Source organism: Amphibalanus amphitrite, unplaced genomic scaffold, assembly GCF_019059575.1.
Source record: "Amphibalanus amphitrite isolate SeventyFive unplaced genomic scaffold, NRLGWU_Aamphi_draft 000730F_arrow, whole genome shotgun sequence".
Lineage (NCBI taxonomy): Eukaryota > Metazoa > Arthropoda > Thecostraca > Balanomorpha > Balanidae > Amphibalanus > Amphibalanus amphitrite.
In genome coordinates, this window is record NW_024882224.1 from 264,130 (window position 1) to 288,547 (window position 24,418).

Below are 24,418 nucleotides of genomic sequence, written 5' to 3' on the forward strand. Positions count from 1 at the left end.
CGGCGGCGTGAGCGCCACCGGTCACTGGTGAACGGCGGAGCGTGAACTCTCGGGCCGGACCAAGGACGGACGGCTCAGGCCAGCTGGGAACCAGCTCGCAGTCAAGTGGAAGGAATGGTTCACAAAAGGTCACGTTCGGCGTTGTGCATGAATGCAGAGGTTTCTACGGACTCTTAGATTCAAGGTATGAACTACATATAGACAACCAAAAGTTGCGAGTTGAATCCGTACGTAAGGGAGTTTTCAACATGAATGCAAAATGAATAACAACACCAGATGACACATCGTGCAATTATTTATTCATCAATACTTTTAACTGTTCCTGCTGGTTTTTGCCCCTTCCTAACCCCTTGTCACCTACCCCCTCCTCTTTCACATCCTCCCGTCACCTGAGCTCGTGAAGGCCCCTAATCGAGCTGGCGCGCTGTGTACTCGCCGTGCTGTGATCGACCGGCGGCACTGAAAGTGCGTCCCGTCGCTGATTTATGCGCCTCGTCCATCATATTTTCAGGCCACATATTACGAATAATAATGGACTGCAAGGTTGGCAAACGAGGCCCACGTGCTAGCGCCACGGCGCGGTGGGTAGCGCGGATGAGGCAGGAAGACGCGACCTCCGCGAGATGCAGCAAGAGACAATAACTGCACGCTGATGTCATGTACCGCCTGCCCATAAACGATCCCACGCAGCCGCGACACCGGCCGCCGGCGCTCGCTGGACAAATTAAGATAACAAGGTGTGATGGACGGGGGCAGTTTCAAATACCGGGCTCGGTCGTTTAGGAGGTCGGACAAGCGAGACGCGCTGAGGCGGATGGACCACGCCCACGGAGCACTGTCTGCACTGCTCGTGCACACGGAGAAGGACCTTGGCCGTAGCGAGCTGCAGTCACGCCCGGAGCTCCCCTGATGCAGCTGGGACGGATGTCGTTTGACCATGACCGAGACACGCTTCGAGTCGGTTCGTTTGGTGATCGCGCACGATCCAAATAAGACTCATTCGTGACCGATAGTAGGCCGGCTGGTTCGCGTTCAAGGCTTGTCTTCCAAGGGCGTTCAAAATCATCCCTGGAAGCACGACTCGACGTATAGGACCAACTTGAGCCTGATTCCGTGTTTAGTATGGGATTAGGTGACTTCTAAGCAATTATTATACAATAAATACAGTTTTTTTTTCGAAGATGTGAAAATATATATTCCGAGCTCTTATAATAGTTAGCAATAACCTGTGTCCAACAGCAAATGGGCAGTAGATAAGCCAAGATCATTTATATGATCTGTGCAATGCATGGTACACACAAAATTATGCCTTCAAATTTCAAACTGGAAAGTAGATCGCAAATTTCTCGCAAGGAAGCATAAACCCTTAGGATGTGCGTGCGTGCAACTGACCCCATATTGGGCCGTGCGGTGACCTTTGATATACCCTCATATTAGCGAGGAGCCTTAGCACGGGCCTGGGCGGCTCGTAAAGGCTCGCCATGTCCCGCACTGTCAGCACCCATGAGCTATTGCCACGCCACGTTTTGTTTGCAGATGTGCATAAATCAGCCATGCAAAGCGGCAGTAAACGGTGCGCGGCACTCGGGATATCGCGCGGGCCGCATACCGCCCGATGGAGGGAGACAGATGGGCCCAGATGACCATCACCGGACCCTCGGACCGGGGTGCGGCTCGGAGGAGCGGGTTCACCGGGCACAGCCAGCTGGGCAGCTGAGGTGAGACGGTGTCTGCTTATCATATATAAACGATATACGTTAATGGTTAATTATCAGTAGACTTGAGCATATGCATTGTCATACGTAGCTGGGAGGGACGTTTGGAACAAGTAGTGCGGCAAGTGGCAAGCTTCCAAGAGAAAGAAGGTAAATAGCAGAGAAAAACTGAAATAATGTTAGAAACTGTATTGTTTGTACTTACATCAACACCGCCTGGTGCCACTGATAAACCGACAGAACCACGCAGGGTCGAGTGTTGTACTTTTTTGTAGCGATTCAGTTGAGTCCGGAGCTCGTCTTCTGAAGTCTGAACAATTATTTTCTTGTTACTCTCGAGACTAACACAGCACACGGATGGCTGAGTTTCAAACGTATCGCTGCGACGCACACCTCGTTACTTTCCTGAGCGTCATTTTCGCTTCGTTACCTCCGTCATCAGGGCGGTCAGTCCAGCCATGCACGGGCACATTCGGCCGATGAACATCGCCGCCTTATCAGCGCCGTGCCGATTTTTGCGGCGCACCGATATGTATGCATCGCGCATCAATCCATCTGATATATGTACATAGTAACGAGGACCTCCCATGGCTCTGATCCCGTGATGACTACGGGCCATAATTTATTATCATCACCTTTAATTAGAACCGAATCGTAGGTGTCTCACAAAATGAGATTCATTCATTTTAACTGGAAATATGATTGCGGAACATATGGCTTTGATTTACATATCCCGGTGAATATGAAATTAGGTTTTACTTCTATACTTAGCACCTATCTAGCACGTTAATATGAGACAAAACTTACAAAAATAAAAATGCAAGCCAATCTGCGTCATCTTTTTCCGACTAGCCACCTCAGCAGTCAGCACGTCGGTCTGTTTGCCCTCAGGTGGAGCCGTCACACGCGATATGAACAAGGCCAGACGCAGAGCCACGGGCAGCGGCCGCGATTCCCATCGCCTCTCTATGGGGCCGATAACAGTGAGGGAATAAAGGCCGCTCACGCCGGCGGGCGCCGTGTTTTCTGTCTGTGGCCTGTCGGACAGGTAGGTGTGTGTGGCGATGTCCCACCGATACGCGCCCCAGTGGGTCACCCGCCTCCTATCCGATCATCAGGGCTGGTCTGCACCGGGTCTGCCGAGGGTTCTGCTCCGTCCCCGCCGCCCCACGGTCCGCGATCCAGCTGCAGGGGTGATGGAACAGGACAGGTACACGACAAGGCGCTCGCCAAACCGAGGTAATCCCCTCACGGCTTTGTGCCCGCGTGTCCGAGAGAAACGCATTAAAGGCGAAATCATTGACTACAAATTACCAGCCGCATTCACCTGTCTCGGGCAGCGATGTTGTGTCGAGCAGCTCTGACATAACACGCCGACATTAAACGCAGAACGTGTGTCGGACTCTTCGCCAATTTCCTGTTTTCGATCGCCGCTTCTGATTAGTGACATTTTGTAGCCAAATTGCCCATTTGTAGCCAAATTGCCTTTTCCCAGATTAGCGTTCGTTATTGCCGTCGTGGACTGACGCGAGAATGTTACAGCCAGGTGCCGGTGCCGACAACGAGACCCAATTATCCCAAGCCTTCCACCGTCCGCCGGCCCCCGCGTAAACAACGCCTCCATCGCCGCGTTCCAATCACCCCACATGTCATCGGGCGTCGGCCATAAAACATTCTCAAACTCCTCCATATTTGGCAGCCATGACAACTTCCCTTATCGCTCTGACGTCACTTCCGCTGCCCTGGCAGACTGGGCGCCATCTTTGACCGTCGGCGATGCGTGTCCTCCTGGTTCTGGCGCTGGCCCAGGCGGCCCTCGGTACCTGGGTGGACGTCGACGAGTGGGCTAACTTCAAGCGCGCCCACGGTAAGAACTATGCCGACCAGTTTGTCGAGCTGAAGCACATGCAGACGTATGCGGCCAACAAGGCGTACATCAACAAGCACAATGCGGAGGCCGACGCCGGTCTGCATACGTACCGCCTGGGAATCAACAAGTACGCCGACATGACCAACGAGGAGTTCAGCGCCCTGATGACACGGTGAGTGACGGAGGACGGTGGTGACGACCGGGAGGAAAACGTCCCCATGACCCAGTAGGTAACACGACGGGTGTTCACACCTGCTGCAGGGGGATATCGAGCATAGATGAAGCCGAAGGGATGCTTGATGACGGGGAAGAGGAAATGGAAATACTGTAGGCTGGTACGCAAGAAGTCGGGGATGAGAGATGCTTGTAGTAAAAGGAGAAGAAGTATACCAGCTAGCACCCTTGTCAAATGCGGGTGGTAAGGTAGGGTCGCTCCATCCTACTCAGAACTAATTTAGTATGGGGTGAGCCCGATGCGAGGTGGGAGGCCTTCTCTCACCAGCAGCGGCTCGATAGCGCCGCTACCCACGTGGGAGGTAGCCGTCGAATGTGATGGCTTTCCAACGGACGCTCAGCCGCTTAATGACAGTGATCGTAGATATTGCACGGACACTACTATATCATGAGCCGTGCCCTAATTGCAACTATAAACGCCGCAGCTGTGTTGGGAAGCGTCCATGCAGGCAGCGCACGCCAAAAACAAACTGCTGTAAATAATGTAATGTCTGCTATGATTTATCACGCCATTTTGCGGCTCGTTTGGGCTATTTACATCCAGCTTTGAGCAAAGGATGTTAAATTTATTGCACATGTAGCCTAGTATTATCGATCCATCTTCTTCTATTGCAGGGCTGTTAGTGGCTGGGAGTATACCATCGATGATTTTACACAGCTCACATAATTATAGAGCACCGCTGGTGGATCGGCAATATAACTGATGTTTCTCAGCAACTCGGACTGGCCAAGCAGACATACTTAGTGGAAAATGATTCGTGCAATTAAAAATATGGTTTTCAGCCGCCCAAGCAGAACTAATAAGCATTCTCCAAAACTGCCTACATGTGATCGGGATTAGCTCATTTGCACGCACGCTGCTTCGCCTTGCTGTGCCCTCAGACAGCGCGTCTGAGGGCAGAGCGTCTGACGGAGCGTCTGCTGACGGGACCGCCCGGTCGGCACACACTCTGCAGCTATTTTACTCTTCTGCCTTCAGGCAACCCCGATTTTACATTTTATTTATCTCAGGCGGTCAGAACTCAGGCGATCACAGTGAATATTCCCAACAAGTAGGTATTTAACATAAGTTTTGCTTGTGTACGCAGTCGGTTTTAAGGATGAAAGGAGTTTTTTCCTTTACATAGCTAGAGGAAGGTCGATGAAAAAGAAGACGAATAGCAACAAATATGGAAAGCCTTCTTGTTGGTGTTGACGCACGATTGCCATTTTATCACGAACACAGAAGCAATTGATCATACCGATTCGCAGCCTTTGAATTGTACTTGTAATAGTCCTCTTTTTTCGAGTCGAAATTAACATGCACGTACTACTTAACTTAACAAAGTGCTTGGTGAGAACCGGAGTTCCAGCGGCCTATCCCTTTGGTTTTCACCATGCTCGTACGCAGTTACCAGAGTGTTGCACCACAAATTACTGTAATTTTCATCTCGAGACTCCCCGCCCAAGCAGGCAAAGTCCTCTGCTGATTATGCTCGCAAGGCTTAGTGATTTTAACGGTCATGAAACTCTGCTTTTTAATGACCGGGGCACAAACTCTTTAGCTATTTATCTGACGGTGCCTAATGATGTTTTACCTATAAATTCCAGTGTGGTGACAGATCATTGCAATATTGCATGCAACACGGCCGTAAAAGTGCATGATAAAATTAGCGGCAGAATTAGTGGCTGGGGTGAGCGGTCTGCCAGCGGCCAGCACCAACCGCAGACCGGGCCGTGACGGCCGGCCGCCATGCCTATGCTAATTTTCTCACAAATTGGTCTGCCGCACTGGCGCCCGCGGCTGTTCCTGCGATGTCCGCCCCAGGAAAGGGGCGGAGCCATGCTCTGCTTAGCCGAAGCACGTGAAACGCTCCAGGTCTGAGGTCTCCAGGCGGGCGCACCGCAGAGGTCGGACGATTGTTTTAGTGCCCTGGGTTAGACCTCCATGGATGGTCGGCTTCAGCTACTCATTTTCGGTAATTTAATTTGAGCTTGTCGTAATGAAACTTCATCTAATAGGGAAAAAATAACTAGGCAAAGCTAATAAAACTGAAAGTAGTAGCCTTCCTTATACCGTTAGGGATACGCGGTAACTATTTTTTTTTTCTTACAATCCATGCGCGTGCAATGTGCAGTGTGCACGCATATGCAAGGAACAAGACTTAATATTTAACAAGAGCGACAAATGTTCTTCAGTAGGCAAAGAACACTGCCTTGATTACTGATTGATGGGGTCTCGAGTAGCAAAGGTGGCAAGGCATACGTCAATGTCGAGGCTTCACTTTTGCGTCTTCACATCTCCGGCTAAAGGTTTTCTCTAGGGTGTGACTAAACTTTGCGTTATACCCCTGAGGCCTGAGTCATTCCTGGGCCACCTATGTATATGTCTATCTAGCGGCTAGCCTCTGCCCACCCTGAGCTACCTTGATACCCGTGCCCGGTGCCGCATCCTTTCCCTAAGCACCCGAGCCGCCCTCCTCTCAGGTCACCTCCGCCCTCCTCTCAGGTCACCTCTCGCGCACGCTGACCGACCCACCCCTCCCTCCGTCAGCCGTAAGCCGGCCGGGCTGCACCGGCAGCAGCAGCAGCACGGCCGTCCGTTCGTCGGCACCGGCCTGACCGCCCCCGAGAGCATCGACTGGCGCGACCAGGGCGCCGTCACGCCCGCCAAGGACCAGGGCCAGTGCGGCTCGTGCTGGTCCTTCTCCACCACCGGCTCCCTGGAGGGCATGTGGAAGCTGGCCGGCAACGACCTGGTGTCGCTCTCCGAGCAGCAGCTCATGGACTGCAGCTTCTCCTACGGAAACAACGCCTGCAACGGCGGCGAGATGCGCTACTCGTTCGAGTACCTGACCGACATCGGCGGCATCATGTCCGAGGCCGACTACCCGTACGAGGCGCGCACGCACCACAACCGCTGCAACTACGACCCGGCCAAGTCGGTGGCCGACTGCACTGACTTTGTCATCATCCAGACTGACGATGAGAGCAAGCTGCTCGACGCCGTCGGCAACGTCGGCCCGGTCGCCGTCGGCATGGACGCGTCGCACCTCGACTTCCAGCTGTACTCGAGCGGCATCTACAGCAACGCCAACTGCGGCACCGCGATCTCCGAGCTCGACCACGGCGTGCTGGCTGTCGGCTACGGCACCGATGCCGAAGGCGACTTCTGGCTCGTCAAGAACTCGTGGGGCGCCGAATGGGGCATGGATGGCTTCTTCAAGATGGCCAGGAACGCCAACAACATGTGCGGCATTGCCTCCGACTGTGTGTACCCCATCATATAAGTTCTTTCGGACGGTCTCGGTCGGCGCCGAGACGGTGTCAGTGTCGGTGGGAGGGGAGATAAGTGTGGGAGCCCAGCATGTGTGACATCGCATCTCGAGGCCGGCAGTCCTCGAGGGGTGGGTGCCTGTCACCTGGCGCCTTCCGGCAGGGCCTCCCGCGCCGCTGTGACCGATCTGTCCGCTTCTCACGCACTGTGTAACCGATGAGACCTGAGCGCCGCGCACTCCATCACAACTCGGCTGTTCCATTGCGGCAATAAAACCAGCCCGCAGGTACCGCAGCGGTGTGAGTTCGTATCTGTCACACGGATGTTCCCCACTAATTATGCCAATTAATCAGCCGGCTGCGGTCGGCACCGCCCAATAGCGGAGTCAGGAGCGGGCCCCTCCGGGCTCGGGCACCGCCGCAACAGGGCTCCTATTGGTCGACAGTGTGCCGCTGCCGTACATGGCCGCTAGAGGCGCCACCTGTCACGGCGCGCTACCCGGGGTGCAGCGGAGCGGGTCGGCGGCGCACCCCGCCCCGCCGCGCCGTGCGCCGTCCCCTTCCGGGCCGGCCATCGCCGACATCGGATAGGAGCTGCGGCCGGCGCCGATTATGAGTCATTTCCTGCCGTGACGCCGCCGTGACGAGCTGTGACCGCCGGTGTGACGCGCCGCCAGGTGATGGATGGAATTCGTAATGGCCGAAATGGCCGGACCATCCCGCCGGCGTGGCGGTGACGGATGACGGTCCGACATCGCCGATGACGTGTCGACGCGGCCGGTAGCGCACCGGACAGTGACGCTCGGAGGGTTCGGAGTAAAAGGCGGGGCGAGCTGGAGGTGGAGGGTGGAGGCGGAGGCTGATTCACCAGGGGGTGTTGCATTGGCACTGAGCGAGAGACGAGGTGGGGGCAGGGCGGATGTGGTGACCGGATTCTGGAATCATGATTCACGATTCAATGACGGCGGGTGGTGCTTTATCAGCCTAGCAGATTAGCATGGTCATGAAATGGAACCACACAAGAGACCCAGGGCGAGCTAATCAGAGTCCAGGTCTCCAGGACCTACCTACTCGGTGTAGGTATGACGAAGCCGGATGACTTCTCAGAGGTGAAGGGCAACAGTCACAATTTTCACTTAATTCACCATGAGCTCGGAACAAAAGATCTCTGCGTTGTAGACCCAATCGTTTATGAGCCTCTACATTCTACAAGTACCTAAACTAAGTAAATGCCTACCAAAAAGAAAGTAACAACACGGCATTCGGCAAACAATTAACAAGAACTAATCACTCGCACATACATGTTACAAATCATATCAGTTTACATCAGCAACATCTAGAGAAAAAAGCATTTCATTTCATCAATGCATAACTGATGTTTGGCTATATACCTAGCTCTACAAATGTTCGCACAGCTAAAATTAGTTCCGACTAAACTCGGCATATTGCGACTCCACGCTGGTGAAGGAGCGCCCTGTTTCAATCCCAATTGGTTAGTCGCCGTCCAATCAATTTTTTTCGCGGACGGGGTAATCACATCACGGAGGATAATGAATGGAATCGGGTTGTAAACAACACACGCGGTATCCTTTCGTCTGGGAATTTGTCTGGGATCGTAGGTTAATCGATGCTGATCAGATTTAAGAAATAGATTTCAGGTATAGATGTCGAAGACGTACATATAAGCCTTCAAATAGTGCACACTGATAGGCAAACTATGGAGCGAGCTAGCAAAGCAGAACATTCTGATTCCGCAAATTGTCTTTATCCGATTAATTAGACATGCGAAGAAAAAAGGATTGAAAACATTTCCTGCACATGGGACGAAGGGGTGCCTAAAACGGTTCAGACATTTGCGTTAGCGCATAACTTTGGATTTTACGGAAACAGCAATAGCCGTTTTCACGACGGCTATCTGGTTCAAATTGGGTGCACATTACGTGCATATTTGGTCAACTTATTCCCACAGATCAAGTTAACCTGTAAACTTACAGGTTCACAGGTCAAAACACAGGTTCAATGTCTTTCTTAGAAGTTTTCAGTTTGGCTTGGACGGTCGCTTACATACCTGTTTTTTATCAGAAATCTTCGTTTAAAACATTAAAATAAATTCATGATATGAAGAAAAGAAAATACTCGCTGTTGAAGAAATTTGGTGCACATTTGGTCAAGTTTGGTGCTTTCGTATAGGCGGCGGAACGGGGAGGGCACCGGTGCACCGTGCCCCCTTTGATTTTGGCATTTTAACATTAGCCCTATGGGCGTTGCATGGAAAGAATGGGACCAAAAGTCGGCATTGCCCTCCCCCCCACCTTAATTGAAGGTGTTCCGCCGCTATACTGTGCATTCGCAAGGTAACCCGTCGTGAAAACGGACAATAACAATATTACGTATAGAAAAACGCGCATCAAAGATAAAGTTGCACCAGAATATCCCGCAAAATACCTTACTCTTCAAAACAAATGTGTGACAGTATTGTTGCAGATATAAAAATGTGGGAAGAAATAAACCACTCATTTCCATGCACCCTTCCAGAATTTCCAGCCCGAGTCCACCAGTGATAGCAGAGCTTAGCAGCCCAGACTGATGCCATTCATTTACCCAGCCCTGGGACCAGGGTGGTTTAACGACGGGAAACCAGAAATCAGGCGGAATAAGCCAGCCCACAACGCGGAGATATTGCAGTCATCATTTCAGCTGATGGACATCAGACCAAAAATCAGACTAAATCCGCGGCTCATATCACAGAGCAAACCGCATTGGAAGACCCCTTAGAGCGCCTGGCAAGCATCGTTATGTAGCATGAAATTGAGGAATACAATGCTCGATCTGTATCTCATCTCCTACTCCAACCAATGTTCTGCAATATTCACACGGCCACCAGTCCCCCTCCCGAACAGCCGATTCTTCGCTACCAGAATTCGCATCCGACCATTCCTTCTCCCAATATTCGGTAATTAGGCCGCAGCTCAGAGCAGCAGTAGCGACGAGGAGCAAACAGGGTCGATCCGTCGGACCGCCATCCCCCGGCGCGCCCAGGGCGGCCTGTCTAATTTGTTGCCGGCCGATCTGATGTATGGTCCAATTTCCGGTCTGTTTCCACACAGAGCAACATTGCTTGCAAGCCGCCGCGGCTGGCGAATAGCCCCGTGTTACTGTCCAGACCGGGCCCGGTCGGCTCACTCACTAATGCATCCTCCAATCTACCGACCGGCAAATTGCGCCTCGTAGCTCGGAGGAAACGCTAAATTTCGGTGCTCGTCCTATCATGTTGGCTAGCATGTTATGGTAGGTTTACTCGTTTTGCGTCATTAATGTGCCCTGCCCGGGAACAGTGGAAGAGCAGACATTCTATAAATAATGAACTACAAAGTGTTGTCTTCTTCAAGAAAGCAAAATAACAAAATAATTGGCATTTTGATGACAATTCGCGATCATATGTCTTGTAAAAAGGGAAATAACTACCTACTTTGAGTTGAAATCAACTATTAGGATTTTCTCGTATTTCCAGTGTGAAATATTAGCTAAGTTGATTTTGCAGTTGATGACAACGGCTGTAGCTACTAGCAATTACCATATAAGTACGTTCTGCTCCATTCTGACCAACCATCTCCGATGTAATCAATACGCACATCGAGCAGAATAGTCGCTGAAGCAGCATAATACGACTGCTACTGGCTGAATTAAGCTTTTAGCCAAATTGCTCTGATTAGGGTCGCATCTGGTGCGCGAAGCTGTTCCGATTAGTGGCCATAAGGAGCGCCCGCCCAGGGTTCATTAATCCGAGCTGTAATACGAGGAGAGATAAAGATAATACAGGGAGAAGACAGGTCAAGAGGACGATCGGCTGACGAAGGCATGAATGAAAAAAAAAACTTAAATGAATTGTGAATGCCCGTTCATATATCTGTTCTTGACAGCTAGCCATATAACTGGAGCAATACCATTTCCTTGCGGACAGATGAAAAGTGTCCCCCTCCGTAATGTGAATGTCCTCACATGCATGGGGTCACCACGGACTCAATGAACCAGGCCTCATACATTACCGGCTGTCGGCCGCCCCGCCCGCTGACCGCGGTCGGGTCGCCGCCGGCGCCGCCGGGTCTGCACGCTGTGCCGCCGAGCGTCCGCGCCGCTGCTCGTTACTCACCACTCATTAGCGCGCCGGCCGGTGGTCGCCGCGCCTCCAGATGCTATCAGCCTTATTAAATTTACCGTCATTAGTTATGGAGCCAAGGCGCGGCCGGCCGGCCGGCCGGCCTCTGGCCGCGCGCCAGGCACGAGCGAGCCGCGGCGAGACAGACTCGGCGGCGAGTCGCCCGCTCCTCCGAGTCGGCAGCCGAGTCGTGACTCCGCGACCAGAAGCCGACGGGTCATTTGGACTGCGCAGCGTGAGCCGTTATCAGTTCACGCTAATATGGAGCTCCTGCGGCTACCGCCGGCGAAGCGAGGTGAAGCCACGACCACGGACGGGCGGGACAATGCGGGATTGTTCGCCGGGCCCGGCCAGGGGTCAGCGACACGTGCCGACCATGGGCGGGCCTATATCAAACTGGACGACTGACCCGAGACCGACCCGAGACCAAGGTGGACCGCGCGAGCAGTTAGAACAAACGAAACGGTCAAAGGACGGATGGACGAGCGGAAAACCGGCGAACAGAGACAAGGCGCGGGCGAAAGAATAAACTGACAAACAGCTGGACATTGGACAGACGGACAGTCGAGCGGTCAGTCGAATGGACGGACAGACAGGCAGGAGGACAGACGGACAGACAGAAGATCGTACAGCCGCCCAGACTACGGACGAAGAAGCGGGTAGAGGAGGCGCACCCTCCAGCCCGACCATAAACCGGAGCAGTTAATCCACTATCGTCGACCATCGGGCCGGCGCAGCTCCGGATCGAGCCCACGGTCATCGTCAATCAGCCGGTGATTATTGCCGCTAAAGACCGTCATTCGGCGCCGAACACCGTCCGCTAATGGGCTCGATGTTCGTTCGCTGGGTCTCGATGACCATGCAGTAAGTTAGAGGCGGTTTGGCCTGCCGGCTTGTGCGGTCTGGAAAGGGTGATCGGCATGTGTTGAGCATATTCATTGCAGGGAGGTTGTTTAAACTCACATGCTAGCACCAGTGCAGGCTGATTCTTTGCACTATTGTTCAGTATTGTAAGACATGTTTATAAAGTCTGATGGCCAAGAGTTGCGAACGAAAATTATAATTAAAATCTAAATCTTTTTGTATTTCAGTTCAGACGTTTCGACAACACTGTGCCATCGTCAGTAATTGATATAAAATAGGCTGATGTTATTTTTAAAATGTGATTTGTGACTTCAGGAAATATTTTATATCAATTACTGACGATGGCACAGTGTTGTCGAAACGTCTGAACTGAAATACAAAAAAGATTTAGATTTTAATTATAATTTTCGTTCGCAACTCTTGGCCATCAGTCTTTGCACTATGTTGGTGTTGGGACCTGACTGCGGTTGTGCCTGTGGACCGATGGATGAAGGTGCAGCGAGCGCAGATAGAAAGCGAAAACTCGAATCACTTTAGTATCCTGGCGCCGTTTGAGGAGCCGCCGCTTCATTCATCGAGCCTTCCGATTCCATTCAGCTAAAGTAGGAAACAAAATGACTTTTTGTCTCAGTGGACAGCAAAAAGCCACTTAACGTATATTCGCGGCCCCAAAAGGTACCATCGTCTTTACTCAGCATCCATCTCACCAAAAAAGTCAACACTCCTTTGAACTACCGTCTTCAAAGTGTACGGGGATGAGCCCATTCAAAGCGCATTGTCTCCGGGGCTCTGCCCCAGCCACCAGCAAACAAAGGTGAGAACAATGTCGCGTGGCGACACGGTAAATCACTTTGATGTGTCCCACAATCCCCTTAGCTTCTCGCTTCTGCACCTTCAAAGTTCACACCCCTCTCCTGTCACCCAACCCTGGCGTTAAGCCTCCGGACAGTCGCTAAAACCATCATATCCTGAGCGCCAACATTTCAACCCGAATCAAACCAACACCCCACCCCGCCGCCCAGTAGTATAATACCCGGTACGTCACCCAAACGTCACTGGATACGGCCAGCGTCGCCGCCCGTCGCAGCACGATAACAATAATTTACAGCCTCCATTGGCTCCATTGTCGATAATGGCCCGTTTGGACGTGGAAACGGCCCGCGCTGTGGCCCGGGAGACGGACAGAGAGTGGACAGACGTCTCAGAGACGGACAGAGAGTGGACAGACGTCCCCGAGACGGTAAGAGGATAGACAGACGTCCCCGAGACGGACAGAGGATGGACAGATGTACAGATATCGACAGGCGCCGTCCTGGGCGGCCCGGCGCTGCGTCGGATTACGTTTGGGTGGGTTTGGGAACGGCTTAGTGCGGTAAGCCGGTTGTGCTCCACTTACGGCGGGTAAAAAGGATTGGGCTCAGAAAGGATTGGGATACGTTCAATTAAGCAAGGGCATCTCAAATGTTAATTGCTGCGACATTTACTGAAACTGTTTGTACGTATATTTCATTGTTTTTGTATAAGAAAAAGGCATTTTAATTCTTTCTTCTTTTTTTTTGACTAAGTAACAGACATCAGAGCCAGAATAAAATAACCTAACCTCACAGCTCAACTAGAGAGTCATTCAATATCATCAAGGCGAGTGCCAATATATCCGGCATTTCGTCGAGCATGTAGCGCCCAGGGCCATTTACGATGGACAGCGCAGTTTGTTATTTTGAATATTTCGGTGGACCGCAATTTGGCGTAATGTGCAGTGGGGCGAACCGCAGGCCGTTGTCACATGACTGGCCCGGCTGTCACATTGCTCCCCGGTCGACACATATCCGACCTCGTTCACCAGCCGTCGCACGTCCGCCAAAACTGCCGCCGCGCCGCCATCAGGGGCTTCTCTGACGTAAGTCGGCGCCGAACAACACCCCGAGCTGCGCCCGGCGCTCACCCGATCACCCCAATCCTCCATGAGCCCCGCGGCCCGCCCACCAGATGACACGAGCGCGGCTGTGTGAGGCTTCCTACCGCCTCTACCCCGGGCCCTCTGCCTTTGGCTCAGCCCCTCTGCCGGCGGCTCTGCCCGGTGACAGATGCGACCCGGGTGAATTCTGCGGCGGCAGCCCGGCGGTCGGCCACCGCCGCCGGCCTCTGGCCAGTATCGAGTTTATCTTTGTCGGCCCGGTAATCTGGTCAGAATCCTCGAGTGGGGCGGCGTTTGTGTTTTGTTTTTGTGCGCGGCGGCGGCCTGGTGGGCAGCGCGACACACAGGAGAGGGCCGCCGCGGGGTCCGGCCGGTGTCTGATGTCCGATAAGCAGCGGCAAAACGCCAGGCATGCGCCCGGAAAATTTCATTATAGTGATAAGGTCTACCGCGATTTTATTACAAATCGTTAATGCACCCGAAGAGGATTTGCCAGCAACTTTGAGGATAATAAAATACAACTATTTGACCTTTACTACGTTCGTTGTATTATTGGAATCTCATTATGAGATTAAATGTTAGCTGCAAAAAAGTACCATAAACGGTCCCGATGTCATGGTGTAGGCCCTGGGTGCGAGGCCTGGTGCGAGCTACTATTCGGAAACCCTCAGAGATATGCTCTATAACTATATCTCTTTCAGAACCGCCTAGCCGGCAGAGTGTAATATAAAACGTCGCTCGATCTGCAATTACATGGTTCGATGGCTTATCTTCATCACCGGAACATGCCATTACGGCTTCCAACAGCCTCCTCGAAGAGCTATAACGGCAGTATTCTTCAACTGCAATGTCGTCCTGAAGACGTTTGGTTACAACGACTCCACTTTCTGGGTCTGATGACCCGTCTCCGACCACGGTATTATACTTGACTAAGACATCAAGCGTCTTAGTATTTGTTGCCGTTGCTACAATTACCTATAGATGGCGGACCATCAAAATACAAAGCAATACGCAGTACGTGCACCTCAAAACACAACGTCCAACTTGCTGCAAAAAAAAAAGATTTAAGACATTTGATCAAGCCTCATTTGCAGTTCTTGCTTAGTTCCAGAATTTCGTAACTACGGGCGCACTAACGCCAAATGCCTACGTCCTACACAGCAATAGCCAGTAGGCACTCAATGGATGAACGTAAAGCAGTGGCGCAGCCAGAGCTCTGGCGACGGGGGTGAGAGACGTTGGCGATGGGCCCCCCAGCAAAGTGGGCCCCCCTCAACCCAATGGGGGCCCCTCACCAACAACGAAAGTTCAGATCATTGTCCTGATCATTAACAGCCAAATCGGGGAAAAGGACAAATATCTCTTGATCTGAAGAGGCACGTAAAAAAACAACAGCATATTTACAGAAACACGACCATTCTGCCCATATTTGACGGACAGCGTGCAATTGATGGCCAGCGGCCACTTAAATGGTCGGGCTAGGTCAAAAAGCTTTTAAAAAAGCTCAACATCAGTTTTTCGACTATTACTTTTGATATAGGAGACGAGGTAGAGTAATGAGATTGTCTTGAAGGTGTTAGATCATACATACGGATGAGTTGATGACCATCATGAACTTCTCAAGTAGGTAAGGGCATGACCTTGATCTGCGGTCACATTTTGAAGTTAAACTTTTTATGTGAAATTATAGGTGTTAACATTCGATGCATGATAACGAGAGAATGATGACAAAGTAAATGTCTCATAATTTTTCTCGCCAAAGTTCTTGCAAAAGTTTTTAGCAAAACTATTTTGGTAAAATGCAACTATTTAGATGGTGTTGCCCTCTGCTCTGTAGCCAAACCATTGACATGAGGCATTAAGGTCAAATCTTAAAAGCGACAGCATTTTGAAAGGCGTATCGAATGAGTTGTTCCTCGAAGCTCTAGCTCTTTGGTTCACGAGTTATACGGTTATTTGTGAAAATATAAAAACTAGAATTTTTTCGTCGTAATCTTGTCTTTGTGTTTATCATAATTTTATCATAATTTCATCTTCGATGACCTCAGCGATGACCTAATCGAAAAATGACCTCTACAATTCTGAAGCATCCTACAGCTATCTGTTGCTTTTCTCGTCTTTCTAGCCTTCTTAAATTATGATCGGGTCGACGGGTTTGGCCGATACGCCCCCCCCCCCCCGCCCATGGCTGATTGCACGCGTTAGAGAGCTATCGAACCCACTTGCAGCGCGCTATAGCTTTATACCTATGTCCTCGAGTGTCGAAATAGGCGAAACTTTTCCTTCGATGAACATGATGACGTGGGCTTTTGTCTGAACTGCAACATGACTGAAGTAATTTCTCCATGATTTTCGACGCTCTTTAGAAAGCCGCCTACCGCCGCACTTGTCGCTACGTGACCCTGGAGTCAGGTTAGAAGGGAATATTCAAACACCCCTCAGGGGCGTAAAACTGGAAAGCCTGGGGTCCTGCTCTGCGGGGCGCGGTCGAGCTAGGCTAGAGCCAGCTCGAGATGTTTACAAGCCCACGTAAAGCCCTCAAGAATCTGCATAGAGCACAGGCCTTCCAAGACTTGGGGTTAGCTATCAACAATTGACATGGTCTTTTGAGACCTGCGTGGTGGCTATCAGAGGTCGGTGGGCCCCTCAAAAGCCGGTGCAGGAGCCTCAGGTGTCAGTTTGGAGCCATCATGGACCGGTGTGGAGTCCTGATGAATACCTAGGCGTCAAACCCCTAGACGTCAGGGTGGGGCCGGGCGGTGAGGCAGGCACAGGCCTGAAGAGAAGAGGAATTTTCAGATGTCGGCTTGGCATCTTAAGGGCCCTGCATGGCCTTCTCAGAGGCTGACATATCGTACTGCGGGACCTCCATGAGCCTCAAAAACCTCTATGGGCCCCCTCACGCTTGGGGTATGCTTGCTTCCTAGTTCCTGAAGCATAAAATCTCTGAGTCTTGAGATGGGCCCATTAGACATGAACTGGGCCACCAATATACATGTGGTGAGTTGAGCTATATCAAACATGATATCGGCTCAATCAGGATAGGGATAGGCCCTCTCAGACCCAGACCAGGCACGGAGTACGGACCCTCCCACACTTAGGAGGATCATTTCATTCCTGGGATGAGTCTTCTCAGGCCTGAACTGGGCCCTCTCAGACCTGAAATGGGCCCCCTCTCAGGCCTGAAGTGGACCCTCTCAGGCCTCAAATAGGTCCTCTAGGGCCTGAAATGGGCCCTCTCAGGCCTGACATTAGCCCTCTCAGACCTGAAATGGGCCCCTTTCAGGCCTCAAATAGGACCTCAAGGGCCTGAAATGGGCCCTCTCAGGCCTGACATTAGCCCTCTCAGATCTGAAATGGGCCCTCTCAGACCTGAAATGGGCCCCCTCAGCCCGGAAATGGTCCCTATCATGTCCAAAAAAGGGCCCCTCATACCGTAACTGGGCCATCTCAGGTCTGAAATGGTGCCTCTTATGCCTGAAATGGGCCCCTCTCAGGCCTCAAACGGACCCCCTCTGGCCTCAAACTGGCCCTCTCTGGCCTCAAACGGGCCCTCTCTGGCCTCAAACGGGCCCTCTCTGGCCTCAAACGGGCCCTCTCTGGCCTCAAACGGGCCCTCTCTGGCCTCAAACAGGCCCTCTAGGGCATGAAATGCCCTCTCAAGCTTGAAATACCCCCCCTCAGGCCTGAAATGGCCCCTCTCAGGCCTGAAATGGGCCCCTCTCAGGCCTGAAATGGGCCCTATCAGGCCTCAAACATGCCCTCTAGGGCCTGAAACGGACCCCTTCAGGCCTGAAATGGGCCCTCACAGGCATCAAATGGGCCCTCTCAGGCCTGAAATGGGCCCCTCTCAAGCCTCAAACAGCCCCTCTAGGGCCTGAACTGGGCCCTCTCAAGCTTCAACTGGGCCCCTTCAGGCCTGAAATGGGTCCTCACAGACCTGAAATGGGCCCTCTCAGACCTGAAATGGCCCTCTCATGCCATGGAACGAGCCCTCCTAGGCCTTGGATGCACCCCCTTAAATCATAAAATGGGACTATAAATCCTAAAGGGGGGCTATCAGGCTTGAAATCTGTTTTTCAGTCCTATGACGGACCTTGACATTAGTGATAAAAAATTGTCAGGCTGCATAACGCTACAGTTCGAATCGACGGTGGGCCCCTAGGATAAGAGACGGGGGTGAGATCTCACCCCTTTCACCCCCCCTGGCTGCGCCACTGACGTAAAGATAAGGTCTGAGCCAGCAGATTTGCATCGTTGCTAAACATTTCGGTAAAATTATAATTACCCGTTCTTCGAAAACCGAAACGTTTCAAAACAGTTCGTCTCCCGTGCTGTTTAATGGATCAGTATAAGGATACACACATAACAATGTCATTGTTTATCCCTTTTCACCGAGAATTGAATCTGGGGCTCTCAGCTACCCATGCTGGTATTTAGTATTTACAGCCTATACGGGGCAGACCGGTGGTTCGTACAGGGATGTTCACGAAAAACTGACATATTTTGTTTCCGAATTACGAGAAAACACTTGCCCTCAGCACGGTGATCATGCTATGGGCAAATAGAGTGGACTTCAAAGTTTTTATTGACATATTTTGGGAATATGTCTTTTTCGTTTCTAAGAAGTTACAGCGTATTTTGTAGATGACGAGTTTTTGGAGCAGTGCACGACTCAGCCCGAAACAGGAAATTATCCCCCGTTTTTGGGCACGTGCCTGGATAATTGCAACACCTCTCACTGCCTCGTCGGGAGTTTTGATGTCCTTTGGGCCGCTGCTACAGACCATGTCACTCACGTGACCCCACAGGAATAGTCCACGGTGTTGAGGTAGAGCGAAATGGCCGGCTATGGGTGAGAGGTGATGCGCGAGACAATGCCCCCTCCCCCCTGTTCTCGTGTGAGACCGATGATCGCGGTTACTGTACGTGGGGTGGTCCTGACGTGCCAGAACCACCAACTGGTGTAGACGTCGACCCATTTCCGCTACAGTAGCTAACAGAAGCCGTTAAAAGATGGCACGGTACCACTCCACAGTGACTGCCAGCATGCGGCCATGGTTTCTGGCATCAGCACTTCCAAGCCTGCCAATTTTGGCATTCCTTAGGAATTTGCCCACAATATGCCAATAGTATAAAACATAATCCATCGAAACATTGATATGCCAAATTTTAGACGAATTCGTGGACTGGTTCAGTCGTGGTGGCAGATGGTAGCCGCGAGAGCTTCATTGTTTTTCCGCTAAGTTTTGTCGCCAAGTCAAATTTCCCCATTTTAACGCTTTCTTATTTATTTGAAACCTCGTGTGATGCTACCTAAAGGCGCTATGCACGTACAAAACTTTTTTCAACAGGCTTTCGAATGGCATGCAAATCAAGTCTCCGTGAGCTCTCACATGCTCACAAAGTCGTTTTAAAATGTGTCAGTTTTTCGTGAACATCCCTGTACTTATTTTTTGCACGCACACTTTGACCTTTTGGCACGGAAAGCTATGAATTGTCGAGCTCAAGGACGAGCTCTTATCAGTTAAGAGAATAACTAGAGTTGAGCTACATATTTTAAGTATAGACTGCTGACCCATGTTACAACGGTGAACATCTCGAAATCATTTAATCAATCTCTTAATTTTTAAAAGAAAATATTAGAACTTCGTTGCTGAAAGAAAACATGTAGGAGTTAAAAGTTAAAACATATTCAAACCCAGCAGAATGATCAGTCACGCATACTTGCGTACTGACATCCGGATGCTATTGTTGATCAATAACATCTGAGCATATGAGAGCATAAGCCGACCGTCGACCAGAAGAAAAAGAATAGGAATATAACCTCGTTACCAAACCCAATTACTATACAAGATGGATGATTGCATGCTACTGACAGTCAACACATCGTACCAAACATTAGCCATGATCCACACATAGCCGCTAAGGTCGGTACAGCATGCTATTCCACATAGAATAACATTCGTTTTAAAACAGCATCCCACCACACAGTGTCCCAAAATTGAGTTTTGTCTTGGGTGTCAGAGGGGAAAATTACCCACCAAAAAGAGGGGAAAGAGTGGAAAACTGCTGATTCGATTAGATCCAAAAGGAGTGAGAAATGACAAAAAGCATGCATTTTATTCTAGGGTGTAGAATGTTTGATGCTAACTGGGCATCCACACAACTGTCTTTCTAGAGGTAAAAAATCTATGTTTTCTTGGTTGGGTCTTGGGAGTGGAAAATTGTTCTTAAAAATGGTGGTGAGAGTGGAAAATGAAATTCATTTGGATGTTGTTTCCCACCCAAATAGACAAATTTTGGGACATTGCCACCACATCAGGCTAGCCTCCACACCGCCACTGACATCCAGCGCAATCGCAGTTGGTCGGACGTTCGTGGCCGCTGGCGTCGCTTCTATTGCTGCCAGTCTCTCACCATTTGTTGCATTGATAGCCCGTTGACTGCGCCCGCCCTCTCTTCACACGACTCTCGAAGAGCGGTGGTCACCTACCCCGGGCCAGGCGACCTTTTGGCCACCTCCCGTCCGCCCGAGGACAGATTTGTCCGGAGGTGGCGGCGTTTTTTTGCCCTTCCCACCCGCTCATCCGTCCCCGGGGAGGGCGGCCGAGCGTCTCGCAGATGGTCGCCTCTGTCATTATAAAGCTGTCACGGGCGGCCGGCCTTTTTGTCGCGCCCTGCGCCGCCTCTGCCGCCGACGCCGGCCACACACGAACCATTTGTTACACTTTCGCGCGACACGCTCGCCGGTCAGAGACGTGGCTCGACTTTGGCCAGGGTGATTATTGAGGACAAAGCCGGCGCGGCGGTGCGCCGATCGGGTGACTGGTCTCATGGATGGCAAATAATGACGGGCTCTGGAAAAAATCAAGGTCGCGGTGTCTGCTGAGCTCCGTCGACGGAAGCACGGTGGGTTATGTCGCACGAGGGTCAACGCCTGGCGGGGCGGGACGGAGCGGTAAGTGGCTTCACGGCACGTCCGGATCCCGGAATAGGCACTGAACAGTTTTTCCCACAAACACTTCACATTGACACAACATGACACAGTCATTATTAGATTGCGCTTTAAACATCAACAATGCCTACTTATATTCACATTATATATGTTGCACCATTGGCAGAAGTAAATCACTCTCTTTTCACGATTAAATTATTCCTATCATAGATAGGCAACATGAATCTATGAATCATGAATTTTATCTACGCTCAGCTGAATGAGCATGAACGAAGTCTTATTGTCGACGGAAAAGGTAGGTATGTCTGTATAGACATTACAAAATCGTCGGCCAAATTTACAGCTCATCTGGCGAGGTACAACAGGCTTCAGCCAGGTCCGAACTCCACCATCGAGCATTTCTCCAATATCACTCGCCCGATAGGTCTGCCGTCACCCTCAGCCTATAGGAGCTCGTGTGGCGGCGGTGGCGACTCGCCCGGCCTTCCGGCGCGGCTCCGTTTAACCATCTGTATGCATCACCCCGACGGTCCAGGGGATTTATTAAAATGGGACTGGCTGCAGATAGCCAACGGAAGGCCGACGGGGCGTGCGGCGCCGCTGAAACACTCTGCGAACGAGACCGGACCGGCGCGGACCTCAGACTCACGGTCCGGACCGCGGGAAACTCACGGTCCGGACTACTCCAGACTCACGGGCCGGACCGCCGCCGACTCACGGTTGTTCTATATACCCTGGACGCCATGGACTCACGGGCCGGACCGCCGCCGACTCACGGGCCGGACCGCACAGCAAACTCACAGTCTGCTCAGTGCGGCGGATGGGTCAGAGTTGAGCTCAGTCGCAGGGCGCGAGTTAACCATGATTAACTTATACATGATGAGCTTATGATACAACATAATGAGTCAAGTCTAAACAATGTTCATTTCCCCGTCTGGCTATTGAGGAAGCCTGCCCTGCTCTCGGCTAGCCGCACCGAACGAACACGAATGGTCGACCCTTTACTTCTGTCAGGCAGACCGGGAAGAGGCGACACTTCTCCATTGGAAAGGTGCTGTGCAAAATGCGAGACGCTTTGTAACTATAACTGATTCCGACAGCAAGAATGTCGGTGAATAATGCTTGCCTTCTGGCGAATGGACCGAAGGCGGACGTATTCACCGCTTCAAATAAAATAATGTGTGGAACCGAACGACTGAGTCAGCTTGGAAACAGCAGCACACTTGGAAACAAATATAGGTATGCTCGTTAATGACACTTGAAATTTGAAAACAAATAGTAAAATAAATAACTTTGATAAAGGCTTGATATTTCACCTCCTTTTCCCTGTAGTTATTACTACTTGCAGACCGAAATGAAAATGGGAAAATTCTAGGGGTGTAGTCAATTCTCAAGTTGGATGGTTTTCTGCTGAGATGCCGATGTGAAGTTGGCCGTTGCAGGCGCCGAGCTTTGCCCCCTTCCCTTTACATTAGTACTTAGGACGAAGTCGTACTGACTGGCGGGCATAGAGGAGAACTAATGGTCATACCCCCTCCCCCCCCCCCCGGCTGCTGCAGGGTACACCCAACCACAGAAGTCTAAAAAATGAACATAACGACTGTAGGCGCACCAGAAGAAATGAACACCAGATCACGACTGTTGGCGGTCCCCCTCCACTAAAAACGCCAAAGTTCAAGTTCCGGGAAGTCAACTTTATCTAGCCCCCCCCCCCCCCCGCTAGTGGAAGCCAAGCAATAGGGCTCAGCTGACATCTCGGCTCTGCAACAGCGATTGTCAGCTCTGGTAGCCAGACAACAAAGCTTCCTCAAACTCGGGGTAGGTGGCAGCACATTCGTGGAGCAGATGTCAGCACATGCTGGGCTTCCGATCAGGCAAAGAAGTAAGATTGCCGTGCAATATGCACCACAACATCGGTTCAAACTTCAATCACATCGACAAACGGGCGGATCAGAAACCCGGGGCTCACGAATCAGTCAGAATCCAGGCTGAGCTTGGCTAGTATCTTAAACTGAAATGGTCTTATAAAACCGAAACCGTCCAATGAAACTGCATCGTTGATCGTAGTTCACCCGCTTCTTAGCAGGCTTAGACTGGATGCAATTTGGCCAGTGCAAGTGGCGTGAGTGGCCACTTAGCCAGTGCAACTACTATATTTACTTTACTGTCTATGTTACGTGACTTAATCCTGACGGGACTTAATAACGAAGGAAGGGGGTATTCTTCAGCTGACACTTGTGTCAAGCCGTGAACTTACCTCAGGACGGTCCAAGTCTCCGAGCGGTCAGAGACGATGACCAGTCGACTTCCGAGACATATGCATTTGTAATTCAACTATACTTCATACTTGAGCATAAAAAGTAGTGTCCTCAGATCCTGATCAATATCCGTTCATGGCGCCGCAGCAGTTCGCACGCATCACGTAACAGCCGCGGTACCACTCAATTCACATTCGATCGCGTGGAATTTAGATGTCAACACACCACTAACCTGGCACTATAATCCCGGCACACACCGAACACCGCAAAATCTAACGATATAGTTCGTTTTCACGCCTCAAACACCCGCCGGAATCCACCCAACCACACCACACTGCAACAAACAACTGCGCGTTGCTACGCGTCGGCCGTCGCCCCCTCCCCCCCCCTTACTCGGGGTCCAGAGGCGTCAGGTGACGAGATGTGATTGGTCCTGAGCCCGAGGGCATAGTCACGTGACGTGACCTTCGGCGGGAACGGGCGGCCTGCGGTAGACGACGTGGGGACTGGGGAGGGGAGAGCGTAATTCGGGGACGGACACTATGTAGAGTCAGGGTCAACGTCCCATCAATTCATGAAGAGTAAGCACTCTTGTTGCAAACCAAGAATAAATAAAAGAAAAACATGCCTTAGAACTCACGTTCACAGTAACAAGAACCTGTGTCGAGGAGGGGCCGAGGTCAAGGGCTGCAAAACTTTGTACTCTATTTTACATGAAACACCCAGCCACTACAAGAAATTTAATTGAACCTTGCATTTGCCAGAAGTTGACACTTCCCGGGTTTGTCGTGAATATTTCGGGCATGAGTGCCTGGCCGATTCCTGACCGACTTCTGGGCGGCTCTGGCCGTCTCCTGCCCTATCCGACAGAGCCGTATTCAAAATTACTGGTGAAGATTTATGTTGAGTTTCTTATCCGTCTATCTTTCGAGACAATCTGAATCGCCATTCGTCGGTAACCAGGCTGGCTGTTTCCGCCTCTCCCCTCCCCCTCCCCCACCCCATCCCACACACGCATCCCACTATAGCCTAGCCCTAGGCCGGCTTCGAATCCCGTCCGAGCGCGGAATAGGGATGACTACACCGACTACGCCTCTGCCTGCCAGCTCCTCAACCTCAAGACGCTGAGTGAGCGTCGCGATGCTGCCCTCTGCAAGCTGGCGGCCGACATCCTCGCCAACCCCGCCCACCCA

At 51.4% G+C, this 24,418-nt stretch overlaps 1 protein-coding gene across 1 annotated transcript; it reads left to right on the top strand.

The window, feature by feature from the left end:
* The first annotated feature begins 2,640 nt into the window (after positions 1-2,640).
* LOC122365320 (procathepsin L-like) lies at positions 2,641-7,364 on the top strand. The gene is made up of 3 exons (XM_043336448.1): positions 2,641-2,763; positions 3,465-3,757; positions 6,353-7,364. The coding sequence occupies exons 2-3, from the start codon at positions 3,492-3,494 to the stop codon at positions 7,086-7,088; spliced, it is 1,002 nt and encodes a 333-aa protein (XP_043192383.1). The 5' UTR covers positions 2,641-2,763; positions 3,465-3,491; the 3' UTR covers positions 7,089-7,364.
* Positions 7,365-24,418: the final 17,054 nt, after the last annotated feature.